This window comes from Pseudophryne corroboree, chromosome 12 (assembly GCF_028390025.1).
Source record: "Pseudophryne corroboree isolate aPseCor3 chromosome 12, aPseCor3.hap2, whole genome shotgun sequence".
NCBI lineage: Eukaryota > Metazoa > Chordata > Amphibia > Anura > Myobatrachidae > Pseudophryne > Pseudophryne corroboree.
Window position 1 is genome coordinate 114,650,817 of NC_086455.1, and position 17,552 is coordinate 114,668,368.

The window sequence follows — 17,552 nt, forward strand, 5'->3', positions numbered from 1 at the left end:
GGAGTTATTTCCTCTGACGAACGGTATACATGTGTGGAGAAATGCATAAGGAATAAAGAACATTACCCAGCGGATGCACCGTCTCACCGGCATCGTTAGTCCAATAAGCCGAGCCAGCAACCTGCCAAACATACTCATGCTGCTATTGAGTAAGGAGTGTGATCTAAACGGTGGCTGAGGAACATACGTATCCGGTAACAGAGACCCATAGACTCATCTAAATACTAGTGTTCACTCTAGGTTTCTTTCACAGGGCGCTGCGCCCTGCCCCTTTTTTAAATGGCTAAATCCCGCCCTGCCGCTTGCTGCCCGCCAGACCCAGCCGTGCACCGCCAGACCCAGCCTCAGAGATCCCTACACCGCCCAGCCTCCCAGATACATCCATTCACCCGCGGGTCACAATCAGAGATCCCTACACCGCCCGGACTCCCAGAAAGATCCCAACACCACTGTAGCAAACAGCCGCGCTGATGTCCCCACCAGCTGGGATTCCGCGCACGGTATAGGAGTCTCCGGGAAGAGAGGTGAGAGCCGCCTGCCAGAGGCCGTCACCTATATCTATGTCCTATGTGTGTATATAATCAGTGTATGGGGGCTCAGTGATACAGTGCTGTGTGTGTCAGCGTACAGGGGGCTCAGTGATACAGTGCTGTGTGTGTCAGTGTACAGGGGGCTCAGTGATACAGTGCTGTGTGTGTCAGCGTACAGGGGGCTCAGTGATACAGTGCTGTGTGTGTCAGCGTACAGGGGGCTCAGTGATACAGTGCTGTGTATATAATCAGTGTATGGGGGTCTCAGTGATACAGTGCTGTGTGTGTCAGTGTACAGGGGTCTCAGTGATACAGTGGTGTATATAATCAGTGTATGGGGGTCTCAGTGATACAGTGCTGTGTGTGTCAGCGCACAGGGGGATCAGTGATAGTGCTGTGTGTATAATCAGTGTATAGGGGTCTCAGTGATACAGAGCTATTTATATAATCAGTGTATGGGGGTCTCAGTGATACAGTGCTGTGTGTATATCAGTGTAAGGGGGGCTAAATTTACCTTGGTAGTACTGCAGCTGTAAACTTCAATCTCAGTGCTCTCTACTTGGTGCAATGTGCCTCAGTGCTCTCTACCTGGTGCATTGTGTCTCAGTGCTCTCTACCTGGTGCAATGTGCCTCAGTGCTCTCTACCTGGTGCAATGTGCCTCAGTGCTCTCTACCTGGTGCAATGTGCCTCAGTGCTCTCTACCTGGTGCAATGTGTCTCAGTGCTCTCTACCTGGTGCAATGTGTCTCAGTGCTCTCTACCTGGTGCAATGTGCCTCAGTGCTCTCTACCTGGTACAATGTGTCTCAGTGCTCTCTACTTGGTGCAATGTGCCTCAGTGCTCTCTACCTGGTGCAATGTGCCTCAGTGCTCTCTACCTGGTGCAATGTGCCTCAGTGCTCTCTACCTGGTGCAATGTGTCTCAGTGCTCTCTACCTGGTGCAATGTGTCTCAGTGCTCTCTACCTGGTGCAATGTGCCTCAGTGCTCTCTACCTGGTGCAATGTGTCTCAGTGCTCTCTACTTGGTGCAATGTGCCTCAGTGCTCTCTACCTGGTGCAATGTGCCTCAGTGCTCTCTACCTGGTGCAATGTGCCTCAGTGCTCTCTACCTGGTGCAATGTGTCTCAGTGCTCTCTACCTGGTGTATTGTGTCTCAGTGCTCTGTACCTGGTGCATTGTGTCTCGGTGCTCTCTACCTGGTGCATTGTGTCTCGGTGCTCTCTACCTGGTGCATTGTGTCTCAGTACTCTCTACCTGGTGCATTGTGTCTCGGTGCTCTCTACCTGGTGCAGTGTGCCTCGGTGCTCTCTACCTGGTGCAATGTGCCTCAGTGCTCTCTACCTGGTGCATTGTGTCTCAGTGCTCTCTACCTGGTGCATTGTGTCCCAGTGCTCTCTACCTGGTGTATTGTGTCTCAGTGCTCTCTACCTGGTGTATTGTGTCTCAGTGCTCTCTACCTGGTGCATTGTGTCTCAGTGCTCTCTACCTGGTGCAATGTTTCTCAGTGCTCTCTACCTGGTGCATTGTGTCTCAGTGCTCTCTACCTGGTGCATTGTGTCTCGGTGCTCTGCCTGGTGCAATGTGTATAATGTGCTCTATCTGGCGCAATATGTATAACGTGCTCTACCTGTTGCAGTGTGTATAGGAGGTTCTACCTGGTGCAATGTGTATTAGGTGCACTACTGTGTGGTGTAATGTGAATTGCCACTATTATATGGCTACGCCCCTTCCCCACGAAACAACGCCCCTGACTTATACAGATGGGGGCACCAAGCATTATAGTATGTACCTAACTTTGCCCTCCCGAATGAAAAATGTGCCCTCCCCGTGATCAGCACCCTGCCCTAAAAAAAATCCTAGAGTGAACACTATAAATGCGGCCACTCGGCCATTAATTTGATTACCGTGGGCACAGGTGGAATATAGCGCTGTAGCACTACAGAAGAATTTCAGCGCCCTCACTCTGCCCCTGCCATATGCAGTATTTATATAATCAATAAACGAAGGAGACTGATAGAGTGATTTGCATTGCTAATACAAGCATCACATATCATAACTCTGCATTTGTCATCATACTGCACATAGGAATTCAAAGGAGGTGAGCATTGCATTGGGTCCACTATTTCTCCGGACATAAACTTTATTAACAGACTTGCACTATATGTGCCATATATACCTTTCTGAATCTAGCACAAAGGACACTATAAGGCACTGACCATCATTAATTAAAGTGCATTTTAAAACGGTGTATCCAGAGAAAGCTCTGTCACGAATGTCTAGTTAATTTTTAGATACTTAATGATATTGCTGTATGTTATGTGTGTTAACCATATGTTATATTGTTTTTAATGTGTTATATCTTTAATGTGTTACTAATAAACTATTTTTATAGTTACTGTATAAGCGCTCCCTTGATATTTTTGATATCTTATATTTTAGATTAAGTATTTTCAGCACTTCAGTGGCGCCGATTGGGAGCAGCTTAATAATTGAAGCAATTAAAAACCGAGCAGAATAGGTGGTTGTACAAGCGCTAGGGAATTTGGTTGATTTTGTTGGTCTATTACTAAAATGTGTTATACGGAGACCCAGGACATGCGCTAACAGGTAATCCGCTAGTAAACTGCCTTCATAGATTGGGTGGATTATAAACAATATGTATGATGCGAATACCTATGCACAAGCAATATATGTAAGCACTAGATAGCAGCCTGTAAAATGACGGAACATGATATAACAATAATTTCAGCAACAATTGAATTGCTCCATTGGGTGCCATCTAGTGCCCTCCAGTGTGCAAAACAAAAACACTTGAATTACCCCCATAGAGGGTCTTTTTCTATATTTATTTATTATATAGGATAGGAACTCTTCAAAGATTTTAGGTTCTTGAACCACAAATGAAAATGACAATTATGTGATTGTGGGATCATCGTTTTCTCCTTGTACCAAGAAGCTATCTCCAGAAGGATATAAATACATTAGAGAGTGTACAAAGAAGGGCAACTAAAATGGTGCATGGCCTACATCACAAAACTTACCCGGAAAGGCTAAAAGATCTTAACATGTATAGTTTGGAGGAGAGAAGGGAAAGGGGGGACATGATAGAAACTTTCAAATATATCAAGGGTCTTAACAAAGTTCAGGAGGGAAACATTCTTCAAAGGAAAAGAAGTATTAGAACTCGAGGGCATACATTGAGACTGGAGGGGGGGAGGTTCAGGGGAAATTTAAGGAAAAATTACTTCACAGAAAGGGTAGTGGATAAGTGGAATAGCCTCCCATCAGAGGTGGTAGAGGCTAAGACTGTAGGGCAATTTAAACATGCTTGGGACAGGCATATGAATATCATTACAAATGTTTAAGGTTAAAAAAGGGTTTAGATTGCCTAAAGGATAAAATAAAAAAGGGGCAGACTAGATGGGCCAAGTGGTTCTTATCAAAACGTCAAATTCTATGTTTCTATGTTTAAGCAATATGATCTATTTTAGGCTATAGATTTGTGAATGATGAAACTTGTGCACAGACCAGTTTGTACAGTATTTTAAATTTAGTGACTGTCTTCATGTCCCAAGTACAACTGTACAGTTAAGTGCCAGGTCTAACGGTTCTTTTAATTCTGAAAGCCAGCTTGTGGCTGGTATACAGTATGAAGGGATGCATAGCTGCAGCAAAGTCAGCAGAGTTTTTCTGGTGCTGTGAAATGTAAAACTGAAAATGTTTAACAAAGTAATGTGCAGAAAACACAAAGTTCAGATGTTAATTTATGTTAAAACATTTTTGATCGAAAAGAATTAAAATAAAAACACATGTTGTGTGATAGGTATCAGTCACTTGCATGAGGAGTCTGTATCCTGAAACAGAGAGACTAAGCGGTATACTCACTAATGTGCGGGTTTATAGAAGTGGATATGTTGCTCATTTCAACCAATCATATTCTACTTCTACATCTAGCACCTTCTACAAGATAATAGCTAGACTCTGATTGGTTGCTATGGCTAACACTCTACTTCTATAAACCCACACAATACTAAATATACCCCTAATCCAATCAGGTAGTACCGGTCACTGAGATGCAGAAGGGGGGGAAAAAACCCACACACAGCGCTTACGCTTCTTCTATAAAACTCTGTACAAATGAATGTCACTAAGAGACTCCCGATCAGTCTCGGATCCTAAGAAGATATCTGGATCTAGCTCAATTTCTTCCACCCACTGATTCAGTTGTAGGTTTATCTGTGAAAAAACACATTGGTATGCAATTATCAATTCAATATAACATTATCATAGTTCAATATATAGTCTTTACATGCATTATCACCAATGATACTGGGTTATGATCACACATACCATTTTTTTTTTTTTAATTCAATCTGCCTAACTATCAGTTCCAGCATTCAGGACACTATTTCCCTAACCATTTCGCAGCCAGCTGGGCTTTCGTGGACACTGCTGCATCCCAATGGACAGTGGGGGGTAATTCAGAGTTGATCGCAGCAGCAAATTTGTTAGCAGTTGGGCAAAACCATGTGCACTGCAGGGGGGGGGGGTGACAGATATAACATGTGCAGAGAGAGTTAGATTTGGGTGGGGTGTGTTCAAACTGAAATCTAAATTGCAGTGTAAAAATAAAGCAGCCAGTATTTTCCCTGCACAGAAACAAAATAACCCACCCAGATCTAACTCTCTCTACAAATGTTATATCTACCCCACCTGCGTGCACATGGTTTTGCCCCACTGCTAACAAATTTGCTGCTGCGATCAACTCTGAAGTACCCCCCATGTGCACTGCAGGTGTGGCAAGTATAACATTTGCAGAGAGTTATATTTGGGTGTGTTATTTTGTTTCTGTGCAGGGTAAATACTGGCTGCCTTATTTTTACACTGCAATTTAGATTTCAGTTTGAACACACCCCACCCAAATCTAACTCTCTCTGCACATGTTATATCTGCCCCCCCTGCAGTGCACATAGTTTTGCCCAACTGCTAACAAATTTGCCGCTGCGATCAACTCTGAATTAGGCCTAGTGTTTGCAGCCATTTCACAGGTGCACTACCAATCTTCTCTGGCCTCCACCCCAGGAGTGATGTAGCAGTCTGTGACCGCCAACATCACTGCTGACTTTGCACCACAGAATGCCATGAGAATGGCATTCTGGAGCACATGCACAAGATTTTAAATTAAAAAACCTGTGCAAAGACTGAGAACTATTGCGTATATCCGCAGTCTGAGTAGTGTGTGTTAGTGGATATATTTGTGTAACTAACGCTGGATATACACTATAATATTATCTATCCAATCTTTCTGGTTGTAGCAAAAAAATCTTGTAATGCATGGGAGCAAATGACATTTGACCAAGTGCTCCCAATCACTAGAAGACAAAATTGGAAGTTCAGACAAATTGATTAAATCCATTTGATTTAAGCAATTTATCAGAACGAAAATTTTTGCCCATATTCCAGGTTTTGAGAGCAAATGGATGATTGACATTTGCGCCAATACTTTACCAGATTTTTGCTCCAACCAGAAAGATTAGACAGATAGGGGTATATTCAATAACTGTCGGAAGCTGCCATCTTGTCGGAAAGACGGCAGCTTCCGACAGTTTTAGGTCGGAAGGGGTTCCGACCTATTCATTAGTGCCCGACTTGTCAGAATGCACGCTGATCGGCGGCTTCAGCCGCCGATCAGCGTGCATTGTCGGAAGCAGGGCCAAACCCGACAGGTTTTAGCCCCGTTTCCGACAATCTCAATCCGACTTTAAAAAAAGTTGGATTGAGATGAGTGAGTTGAGAGCAGGAGATGAGGGAGCAGCGGGGAGAGCAGGTTCCCAGCGGCAGTGTCCACCCGGCTCCAGCAAGCGATGACCCGCTTGCTGGAGCCGGGTGGACGCTGCCATGAGCCTCCGCTGCTGCAGCCGCTGCTCCCCCGTCCGCTCCGTCTCCTCCGCTGCTCGCCTCGGCCCCACCCCACCCGGTGCCACAGACGTCACCGGCTCCCGCCGAAGACAACACCTCCTCCAGGCGGCCGGCGCCGCTGACAGCTCCCATCCCCCGGCGCTGCTGACAGCAGCAGCAGGACACGGAAGCGGACAAATCCGACAGTCGGATTTGGCCGCTCTTTTGAATAGGGGTTGTCGGGTCCATTCCGACAACTGCATGTCGGAATGGACCCGACTCTTGTTGAATATAGCCCATAATCAAAGTGTATATCCCACCGAAGTGTCTTATGGTGCTTCATTTAATAGGTTGTGACAAACAATAGGTGTGCATGGGTGTGAGAGAACTGTTTTGGGAGTGACTTATACAATCTGTAACATGTATGAAAAAAGAGGGAACGATTGAGTGCGGAATCCTATGTAACGCCTTAAGCTAGGTACACATTATACAAGCTTCAGCCGACCTGACAGATATTGGGTCGTTGGTTTGATAATTGTTTAGTGTGTATGCTGCACCAGGACCTGACTGAACGCTAATCACGTAGAATCTGCTCACGATATAATGAATGCTGCACATGCTATGATGCACGTGCTGTTTTTGTAAAATGCAGCTTGTAATGCCGATGTCTAGTGTATGGAAACCCTACTGGAGAGATAATATGGAATTAAAGGGATCGTTTAGAACAAAACAATTACTGGGTAGTATGTACGCTGTATATGGAGATGGTTTTGGTTGGTCTGAATCAGTCTGTATTGTATAAAATCTTATAGTGTGTACCTAGATTTACAGGAAAGATCCAAAGCAAAGGGTGTGTACATAATGACACAATGGTTTAGAAAAGGAAGTCCCATGTGGTTCTGCTCATGATGGTAAGAGGTTTGTTGTTATCCCTTTAACTATTTTTGTACATTTTTATGCCTTAAATACTCATCCCACTTTGAATAAAGTTTTTTAATTTTACAAATGAATCAGCCAACCTTTCCTTACCATTTATTAAAAGGAATTCATACGCAATGAATAAATCTATTAAATGTATGACCAATATACAGTAAAGATCGATGTACTGTATAACAATTGGATTGAAAATGTTTCATTATTGTAATATTGATACACAGCACTAACCTGGAGTTTGTGGAGGGATTCTTTTAAGCTTGGTACCGTCACTAGCAGGCATTCTTTTTTCATTATGTTTTCCCTAAGAAATATCCAGGTCCTAAAGTCCAATAGAGGAATTAGCAAAAGTAAAAAATAGGATTTTGGTACTTACAGATAAAGCCTTTTCTCCGATTCCATAGGGGACACTGGAGCATATAGACAATGGGGTATAGACAGGTGGATACTAGGAGCCTGGCACTTTAATTTTCTCAAGTATTATAGCTGGCTCCTCACCCTCTATATCCCTCCAAAGACCGTTTAGAAAAACAGAGCAGAGAGGAGACGGAGAGCAGAGACAACAGAGGAAGGAGAGAAAGTAAGGAGGAATCTGCTAAACAAAAAGTCCAAAGAGAGAACAACAAGAAAAGCCTCAAGCAACTGCAATGACTAGGGAATATGGGCGTAAGGCATCCCTGCAAGTGCCCACGGCACACAGTCTGAGAATCACTGATATAGTGAATATTCACAGTGCATACACTTATATGCGTAGTACACAGAATAGACTCTGAGAAGAATATCCCTTTGCTGATAGTGTCTATAGAGCAATAACAGTTATACAGTTATTGGGATCTAGTATACTAGATGTCATAGATGCTGTACCGTAGTAGATACAGGCAAGCGTGGGCATGAGAGGCTGGATACATCAACGCAGCCCAACAGACACACATACAGTCACGCCTAATAATGGAGTGCGATACCAAGATATCAGACACAAGGACACACTAGCAGTTCATATAGTCTTGTAAACACACAGAGGCCTACTTCTCTTAGCATAAACCTGCTACAGTCGGAGTCACTCCAGTACCCTGGATCGTACAGGCCTATGGCCCCAACTACTAGAATAGGGAACCTATATAGGCAAACAAAGCAAAGGCTAACCACTGAGCAGCAGCTCGCAGCATACAGTGTACCTGCTTGACAGATGTACAAACAAGCAGAATAACGGGACTGTTTGCTCTTGTAATTACCGATGCAGGCATAGCCATTTAAAAACTACACAGGCTAAAACTAACACTACAGCCTTAACAGTGTACAGTGGTGGTTCCCAAACCTTGAGTTACAGCACCCTGGAGTATCAGAATTCTTTTCACGGCAAAAAGTTTCTTATTGAGAGATTGTAAATTGTGTTTATATGTCATCCTTAAGTTCAATTGTGTGGAGAGTTTATGATGGTCAGCCACCAGCACTGGTTTTGCCTATTACATTGACCATAAATAAACTGGATTGGTCCTGGACCACCAACCCAGGGCACCCCTGCAAGTGTCCCAAGGCACCTCAGAGTGACTAGGCACACAGTTTGAGAACCACTGGTGTACGGTATGTATTAGCTCCAGTCTGCTTGAGAGGGAGAGAGCTACAGTATCAAGCAGTGGTGTCAGATTACTTGCAGAGACAACAGCTAGACCAGTTCAAACTGGTCTGCCCCACCTTGCCCACACACTGCAATAACACAATAACACAAAGTAGGGATGGCCACTGGTGGGTTATCCATCGATGGTTGCCATCGATGGTACCATTTATGGATAACCTCGATGGTGGGAAACCATCTGTAAGGTAACCATCCATGGTTTCAGCCATCGATGGTCAGCCCTACTTTAGTATTAAGCACGGCACAGAGCAATCAGAGCCCGGGGGCATGGCTTCATGGGTGTCGGCGGCAGAGCTATGCTCCGTGACCCCAACACCCTGGGGAGAAAAAAAATAAAAATATTCAGTAGCTTCTTACCATCAATGTCAGGAAACTATCTTGTTCTACCCAAACGTTGGTAAAAGTAGTTACCATTGATCAGAGACCATCAATGATTTTGAATCATCGATGGTAGATGGCCATCCCTAACACAAAGATTCCTATTGCATGAGAGAGGGGTCTTACTGTTACATAATACATTAATATACACTTAACAATTAGCTCCTTCTAAGCCAGCAGGCGCCAAAATAGAATCTGCAGCTGGCCACTAATGTGGCTGTTGATGGCAATGCAGAATTTTCGAGGGGTCTATCCCCTGGTAAGTTAACAGAAAGCTGGTAATCCTGGGATCTGCAATACTGAAGTCCCAGCACAGGCCCGAGAAAGGGGAAACCCCTACAATGGGTGCCGACCCTTAGCCCTGCCTCCCAGCAGTCCCCCCGAATTTGAAATAATGGCGGTAATTTGGTGCAGCTATTATCTGGAGCGGATGTGGAGGGCTGGACAATTAGATCCAAGTAGCGCTGTCAGGGCGGCTCTTCTTTGACTGGCAGAAGCAGAGAGCAGCCGGCAATAAACACTGACCCACAACTTCACTAGTGCTGTAATCGCAGGTACAAGGGGTGGTATTCAGTATGCCGGCTGTTGCGATCCCGGCACTCAGTATACCGGCGCTGGAATCCCAACACCCGGCAGTCGGGATCCCGGCAACGGTATGCTGGCTGTCGGGATCCCGGCCACCGGCATAACATACTACACCCAGTACAAGGGTAGGGCATGAGGAATAGCCAGCGCAATGACCTAACCGTGCTGGGAGGCACCCGCAGCTAAAGAAGCCCACAATGGTGGGATACTCACTGCTGCCTATGCCATCCGGTGTGCGGGAGGCCACTGGACCAGACAGGAGCTTTTCATTAAGCTGTGTTGGTTCCCCAGGGTCCGTTGAACCTGTGGCCGGAGACCCGGACACAAGCTTTTCAGTAAGCTGTATTGGGTCCCCCAGAGGCTTTCCCTGTTGCAGACAGACTGCCTGTTGAAGTCTTTAGTGAAGATCAAGCAAAATAAATAAAATAAAATGTAAAAAGGACTAGAGACAGCCCTTCTAGCACCTGTCTCCTGGAGGCATAATCTAAACTGGGCTTGGAAGGATATAGAGTGGGAGAAGCCAACTACACTTCCTGAAAAAATTCAAGTGCCATGCTCCAAGTATCCACCAGTCTATAACCCATTGTCTATATGGTCCAGTGCCCCTAGTGGATGAAGGAGAAAATGACTTTGCGTTACCGTTCATTATTAAACCCCTCCTCAACCTCCAAAAGAAAATCTACATCATGTTCAGCATGGCCTTTATGCAATAGGGCACACAGCTATGCTCCAAAAAATAGGTGAGGGGGCACATTCCATCTTCAACACCAAACTTGAAGTAAATACATTACCGTGCTTGAGTGTCATATCATTACACTCTTGAGCACAGAGTTCAATGTACTACGACAGGGTAAGATCACTAGGGATTTCAACCTTACAGTGTAGGGTTATATCATTGTACTTTGGAAAATTAAATGGGGTTATTTTCTGGGGTTGCTCTGATTGAATTAATCTAAATGAGGCATTCGCACACAAGGTAAGTGCTGTGAGTCTTTGCACTAAGGAAAGGGATGGTGCAAATGTGCACTGATAATTAGGACAACTGCTCGTACAGGTGGATGAATAAGGGCAGTTGGGCTGAAGAGTGGTAGACTGAATACAGGAACAATGCAGAATTTCGGTATCCGGTTGATAGACAGTATCTAGTTAAACAGTCAATAGATAGACACCATATGTTAGACAGACATTAGATCGACAGGGTCAAAAGGTCGACATGAAAAAGGTAGACAGTGTCAAAAGGTCGACATGAAAATGGTTGACATAAAAATAAGATTTTAAACCTGCCGGTAAATCTTTTTCTCCTAGTCCGTAGAGGATGCTGGGGACTCCGTAAGGACCATGGGGTAGACGGGCTCCGCAGGAGACATGGGCACTAAAAAGAACTTTAGATATGGGTGTGCACTGGCTCCTCCCTTTATGCCCCTCCTCCAGACCTCAGTTAGAGAAACTGTGCCCAGAGGAGACGGACAGTACGAGGAAAGGATTTTCGTTAATATAAGGGCAAGATTCATACCAGCCCACACCATCCACACCGTATAACATGGAATGTACGAACCAGTTAACAGTATGAAACAAAACAGCATCAGCCCGAGACTGATCAAAACTGTAACATAACCCTTATGTAAGCAAAAACTATATACAAGTCTTGCAGAATTTAGTCCGCACTGGGACGGGCGCCCAGCATCCTCTACGGACTAGGAGAAAAAGATTTACCGGTAGGTTTAAAATCTTATTTTCTCTTACGTCCTAGAGGATGCTGGGAACTCCGTAAGGACCATGGGGATTATACCAAAGCTAAAAAAAGGGGGGGGGGGGAGAATGCGGATGACTCTGCAGCACCGATTGAGCAAACATGAGGTCTTTATCAGCCAGGGTATCAAACTTGTAGAACTTTGCAAAGGTTTTTGAACCCGACCAAGTCGCCGCTCGGCAAAGCTGTAATGCTGAGACACCTCGGGCAGCCGCCCAAGAAGAGCCCACCTTCCTAGTGGAATGGGCCTTTACAGAATTCGGTAACGGCAATCCAGCCGTAGAATGAGCCTGCTGAATCGTGTTACAGATCCAGCGAGCAATGGTCTGCTTAGAAGCAGGAGCGCCAACCTTGTTGGCTGCATACAGGACAAAAAGTGCCTCTGTTTTCCTAACCCGAGCCGTTCTGGCCACATAAATTTTCAAAGCCCTGACCACATCAAGGAACTCGGAATCCTCCAAGTCCCGCGTAGCCACAGGCACCACAATAGGTTGGTTCATATGAAAAGATGAAACCACCTTGGGCAAAAATTGAGGACTAGTCCGCAACTCCGCTCTATCCACATGGAAAATCAGATAGGGGCTTTTGTGCGATAAAGCCGCCAACTCCGACACTCGCCTTGCCGATGCCAAGGCCAACAGCATGACCACTTTCCAAGTGAGAAACTTTAATTCCACCGTTTTAAGAGGCTCAAACCAGTGAGACTAAAGGAACCGCAACACCACGTTAAGGTCCCAGGGTTCCACTGGAGGTATAAAAGGAGGCTGGATATGCAGCACTCCCTTCACAAAGGTCTGTACTTCTGGGAGAGAAGCCAATTCCTTCTGAAAGAAAATGGGATAGGGCCGAAATCTGAACCTTAATGGAGCCTAATTTTAGGCCCAAATTCACTCCAGTCTGTAGGAAGTGAAGGAAACGGCCCAGATGGAATTCTTCTGGAGGAGCATTCCTGGACTCACACCAAGATACATACTTCCGCCAAATACGGTGATAATGTTTTGCTGTCACGTCCTTCGTAGCCTTTATCAGAGTAGGAATTACCTAATCCGGAATGCCCTTTTCCGCTAGGATCCAGCGTTCAACCGCCATGCCGTCAAACGCAGCCGCGGTAAGACTTGGAACAGACAGGGCCCCTGTTGTAACAGGTCCTCTCTGAGAGGAAGAGGCCACGGATCTTCTGTGAGTATTTCCTGCAGATCTGGATACCAGGCCCTTCGAGGCCAATCTGGAACAATGACAATTGTCTGTACTCCTCTTCGTCTTATGATTCTCAATATCTTGGAGATGAGAGGAAGAGGAGGAAACACATAGACCGACTGGAACACCCACGGTGTCACCAGGGCGTCCACTGCCCCCGCCTGAGGGTCCCTTGACCTGGCGCCATACCACGGTAGTTTCTTGTTGAGGCGTGACGCCATCATGTCTATCTGAGGCAGTCCCCACTGACTTGCAATCTCTGCGAAGACTTCCTGATGAAGTCCTCACTCTCCTGGATGTAGATCGTGTCTGCTGAGGAAGTCTGCTTCCCAGTTGTCCACTCCCGGAATGAAGACTGCTGTCAGATCGCTTACATGATTTTCCGCCCAGCGAAGAATCCTGGTTGCTTCTGCCATTGCCACTCTGCTCTTTGTTCCGCCTTGGCGGTTTACATGAGCCACTGCGGTGATGTTGTCTGACTGAATCAGAACCGGTAGGTCGCGAAGCAAATTCTCCGCTTGACGAAGGCCGTTGTATATGGCCGTTAACTCCAGTACGTTGATGTGAAGACAAGCCTCCTGGCTTGACCAGAGACCTTGGAAGTTTCTTCCCTGTGTGACTGCTCCCCAACCTCGGAGGCTCGCGTCCGTGGTTACCAGAACCCAGTCCTGAATGCCGAACCTGCGACCCTCTAGAAGGTGAGCACTCTGCAGCCACCACAGGAGAGATACCCTGGCCCTGGGGGACAGGTTGATCATCTGATGAATCTGTAGATGTGACCCGGACCAATTGTCCAGAAGGTCCCATTGAAAAGTCCTCACATGGAACCTGCCGAATGGAATGGCCTTGTAAGACGCCACCATCTTTCCCAGAACTCGAGTGCAGTGATGCACCGACACCCTTTTTGGCTTCAAGAGGTCCCTGACCAAATTCATGAGTTCTTGGGCCTTTTCCATCGGGAGATAAACCCTTTTCTGGTCTGTATCCAGAATCATGCCTAAGAAAGGCAAACGGGTCATTGGAACCAACTGTGACTTCGGGATATTGAGAATCCAGCCGTGCTGCTGCAACACCCTCAGGGAAAGTGATACTCTGTTCAGCAAATGCTCTCTTGATCTCGCTTTTATTAGGAGATCGTCCAAGTACGGGACAATTGTGACACCCCCTGCTTGCGCAGGAGCACCATCATTTCCGCCATTAACTTGGTGAAAATCCTCGGGGCTGTGGAAAGCCCAAACGGCAACGTACGAAACTGGTAATGACAATCCTGTACAGCAAATCTCAGGAACGCCTGATGCGATTCCATCTTGAACTTGAACCTTTTGAAGTATAGGTTTAAGAATTTAAAATTTAAAATGGGTCTGACCGAACCGTCCGGTTTCGGGACTACAAACAGGGTTGAGTAATAACCCATCCCCTGCTGAAGCAGGGGAACTTTGACCACCACTTGTTGAAGACACAATTTTTGAATTGCATTTAAAACTATATCCCTCTCTGGGGGAGAAGTCGGTAGGGCCGATTTGAAACACCGGCGAGGAGGCACCTCTTCGAATTCCAGCTTGTAACCCTGGTAAACAATTTCTATTGCCCAGGGATCCACCTGTGAGTGAACCCAGACGTGGCTGAAAAGTCGAAGACATGCCCCCACTGGGGCGGACTCCCTCAGCGGAGCCCCAGCGTCATGCAGTGGATTTTGTAGAGGCTGGGGAGGACTTCTGCTCCTGGGAACTAGCTGTGGTTGGCAGCTTTTTCCCCCTGCCCTTACCTCTGGCAAGAAAGGAAGATCCCCGTATTCTCTTGGGTTTATGCGACCCAAAGGACTGCATCTGATAATGTGGCGTTTTCTTAGGCTGTGAGGAAACATAAGGCAAAAAAGTTGATTTACCTGCCGTAGCGGTGGGAACTAGGTCCGTGAGACCTTCCCCAAACAATTCCTCACCCTTGTAAGGCAAAACCTCCATATGCCTCTTCGAGTCGGCATCACCCGTCCATTGTCGGGTCCATAGGGCTCGTCTAGCAGAAATCGCCATAGCGTTGGCTCTGGAACCCAGTAGGCCAACGTCTCTCTGAGCATCTCTCATATATAGGACCGCATCTTTAATATGACCCAGGGTCAATAAAATGGTTTCCTTATCCAGCGTATCTATATCAGCAGATAAGGTATCTGTCCACGCTGCTACAGCGCTACAAACCCAAGCCGACGATATCGCCGGTCTGAGTAAGGTACCAGTATGTGTGTAAATTGACTTCAAGGTAGTCTCCTGCCTGCGATCAGCAGGATCCTTGAGGGTTGCGGTATCTTGAGATGGCAGCGCTACCATTTTGGATAAGCGTGTCAACGCTTTGTCCACCCTTGGGGAGCATTCCCACCGTATCCTGTCCTTAGCCGGGAAAGGATACGCCATAAGAATCCTTTTGGGAATCTGCAGTTTTTTGTCTGGAGATTCCCAAGCCTTTCCAAATAACTTGTTCAGCTCATGAGATGGGGGAAAGGTTACCTCAGGTTTCTTTTCCTTATACATGCGCACCCTCGTGTCAGGGACAGAGGGGTCATCTGTGATATGCAACACCTCTTTTATTGCAATAATCATATAATGAATACTTTTAGCCAATCTTGGCTGCAACTTCGCATCATCATAGTCGACACTGGAGTCAGAATCCGTGTCGGTATCCGTATCTACAACTTGGGATAGTGGGTGCTTTTGAGACCCAGAAGGTCCCTGCAACATAGTAAAAGGCAGGGCTAGACTCCCTGTACATTCCCTGGACTCTGCTTTGTCCAACCTCTTGTGTAATAAATTCACATTTGTATTTAAAACATTCCACATATCCACCCAGTCAGGTGACGGCGTTGCCGACGGAGACACCACACTCATTTGCTCCACCTCCTCCCTAGAAGAGCCTTCCGCTTCAGACATGCCGACACACGCGTACCGACACCCCACACACTCAGGGAAATCTCTAATCTGGAGACAGTTCCCCCACAAGGCCCTTAGGAGAGACAGAGAGAGAGTATGCTAGCACACACCCAGCGCCAATGACTTTGGAAAAAATTCCCAGATAGCGCTTTTTATATATATATATATATATATATATATATATATTGATTGCGCCAAATTATGTGCCCCCCACCCCCTTCTTTAAACCCCTCTGTCACCGTGTTCAGCAGGGAAGAGTCCGGGGAGCCAGCTTCTCAGCGTGTGCTGTGGAGAAAATGGCGCTGGTGAGTGCTGAGGATAAAGCTCCGCCCCCTCAGTGGCGGGCTTCGGTCCCGCTCGAATCCATTCAAAAACTGGCGGGGGATACTCATATACTGCCCACAGAGCCAATATATCTGCACCCATCAATGCCTGTTGTGTGTGTTCTGTGTGGGAGCAATGGCGCACAGCGTTACCGCTGCGCGTTACCTCAGTGAAGATCTGAAGTCTTCTTATCTTCTTATACTCACCCGGCTTCTATCTTTCGGCTCTGTGAGGAGGACGGCGGCGCGGCTCCGGGACGAACAGCGAGGAGAGACCTGCGTTCCGACTCCCTCTGGAGCTAATGGTGTCCAGTAGCCTAAGAAGCAGAGCCTAGCATTTAAGTAGGTCTGCTTCTCTCTCCTCAGTCCCTTGATGCAGGGAGCCTGTTGTCAGCAGAGCTCCCAGAAAATAAAAAAACTAACAAAATTCTTTCTTTCAGGAAACTCAGGAGAGCTCCCTGTAATGCACCCAGTCTCCTCTGGGCACAGTATCAAACTGAGGTCTGGAGGAGGGGCATAGAGGGAGGAGCCAGTGCACACCCATATCTAAAGTTCTTTTTAGTGCCCATGTCTCCTGCGGAGCCAGTCTATCCCATGGTCCTTACGGAGTCCCCAGCATGCTCTAGGACGTAAGAGAAAAATGTTTTTGGACTATTTCATACCTTCTCTATCCATGTCGGCATAGAGTTGGTTATAAACCTTGTGGCGAGCACAGCGAGCCACCGAGCCCGAAGCGTGGCGAGCGAAGCGAGCCCCACGAGAGTATGCCTTTTTACAATTGGGGGTCACATGATGACAAAACTATCCACACAAACCACAAAAATGCAAAAAACATGGGCCAGTATTTACTAAAAATCCGAGTTTGGCCGATTTGTGTTTTTTTTTCTAAGTCCCAATCCGGGAATTCACTAAGCACCAATCTCGGCAGTGTTTGGACTATTCGTAATGGTTTGAATGACAACGTTCACAAATACGAATGAATAGACCATCGGTCAAACGCGGCTGTTATTTCATACAATACGGGCATTCACTATTCTTTCGTATTTGGGTGTTAGTTTCTGAGGGGCAGATGTATTAACCTGGAGAAGGCATAAGGAAGTGATAAACCAGTGATATGTGCAAGGTGATAAACACACCAGCCAATCAGCTCCAATATGTAAATTAACAGTTAGGATCTGATTGGCTGGTGCCTTTATCACCATGCACATATCACTGGTTTATCACTTCCTTATGCCTTCTCCAGGTTAATACATCTGCCCCTGAGTGCTCAAGTGCGGGTCTGTTTTTTTTCGATTCGTTAAAAAAAGCAGCAATAAAATAGACCTGCTTTTTCCAGTCGAGTTTGGATAACCATGCACGGATCAGTGAGATCTGTGCATGGTTATCTATGGGAAAGGGTCTGTTTA

The 17,552-nt window shown here is 46.3% G+C and overlaps 1 protein-coding gene across 4 annotated transcripts in view; it reads right to left on the reverse strand.

The window, feature by feature from the left end:
* The window catches only part of LOC134980882 (uncharacterized), a 165,609-nt gene that overhangs the window by 1,609 nt on the left and 146,448 nt on the right, over window positions 1–17,552 (reverse strand). For 3 of the 4 annotated variants that reach the window (XM_063947887.1, XM_063947884.1, XM_063947886.1), the window contains 2 exons: window positions 7,594–7,684; window positions 3,348–4,767 (listed from right to left, as the gene is read on the reverse strand). In XM_063947887.1, coding sequence (XP_063803957.1) covers window positions 4,651–4,767; window positions 7,594–7,684 — 208 coding nt within the window. In that variant the 3' untranslated portion in view covers window positions 3,348–4,650. Of the gene's footprint in view, window positions 1–3,347; window positions 4,768–7,593; window positions 7,685–17,552 lie in introns of those variants that run through there. The other variant, XM_063947885.1, reaches the window with a different exon arrangement.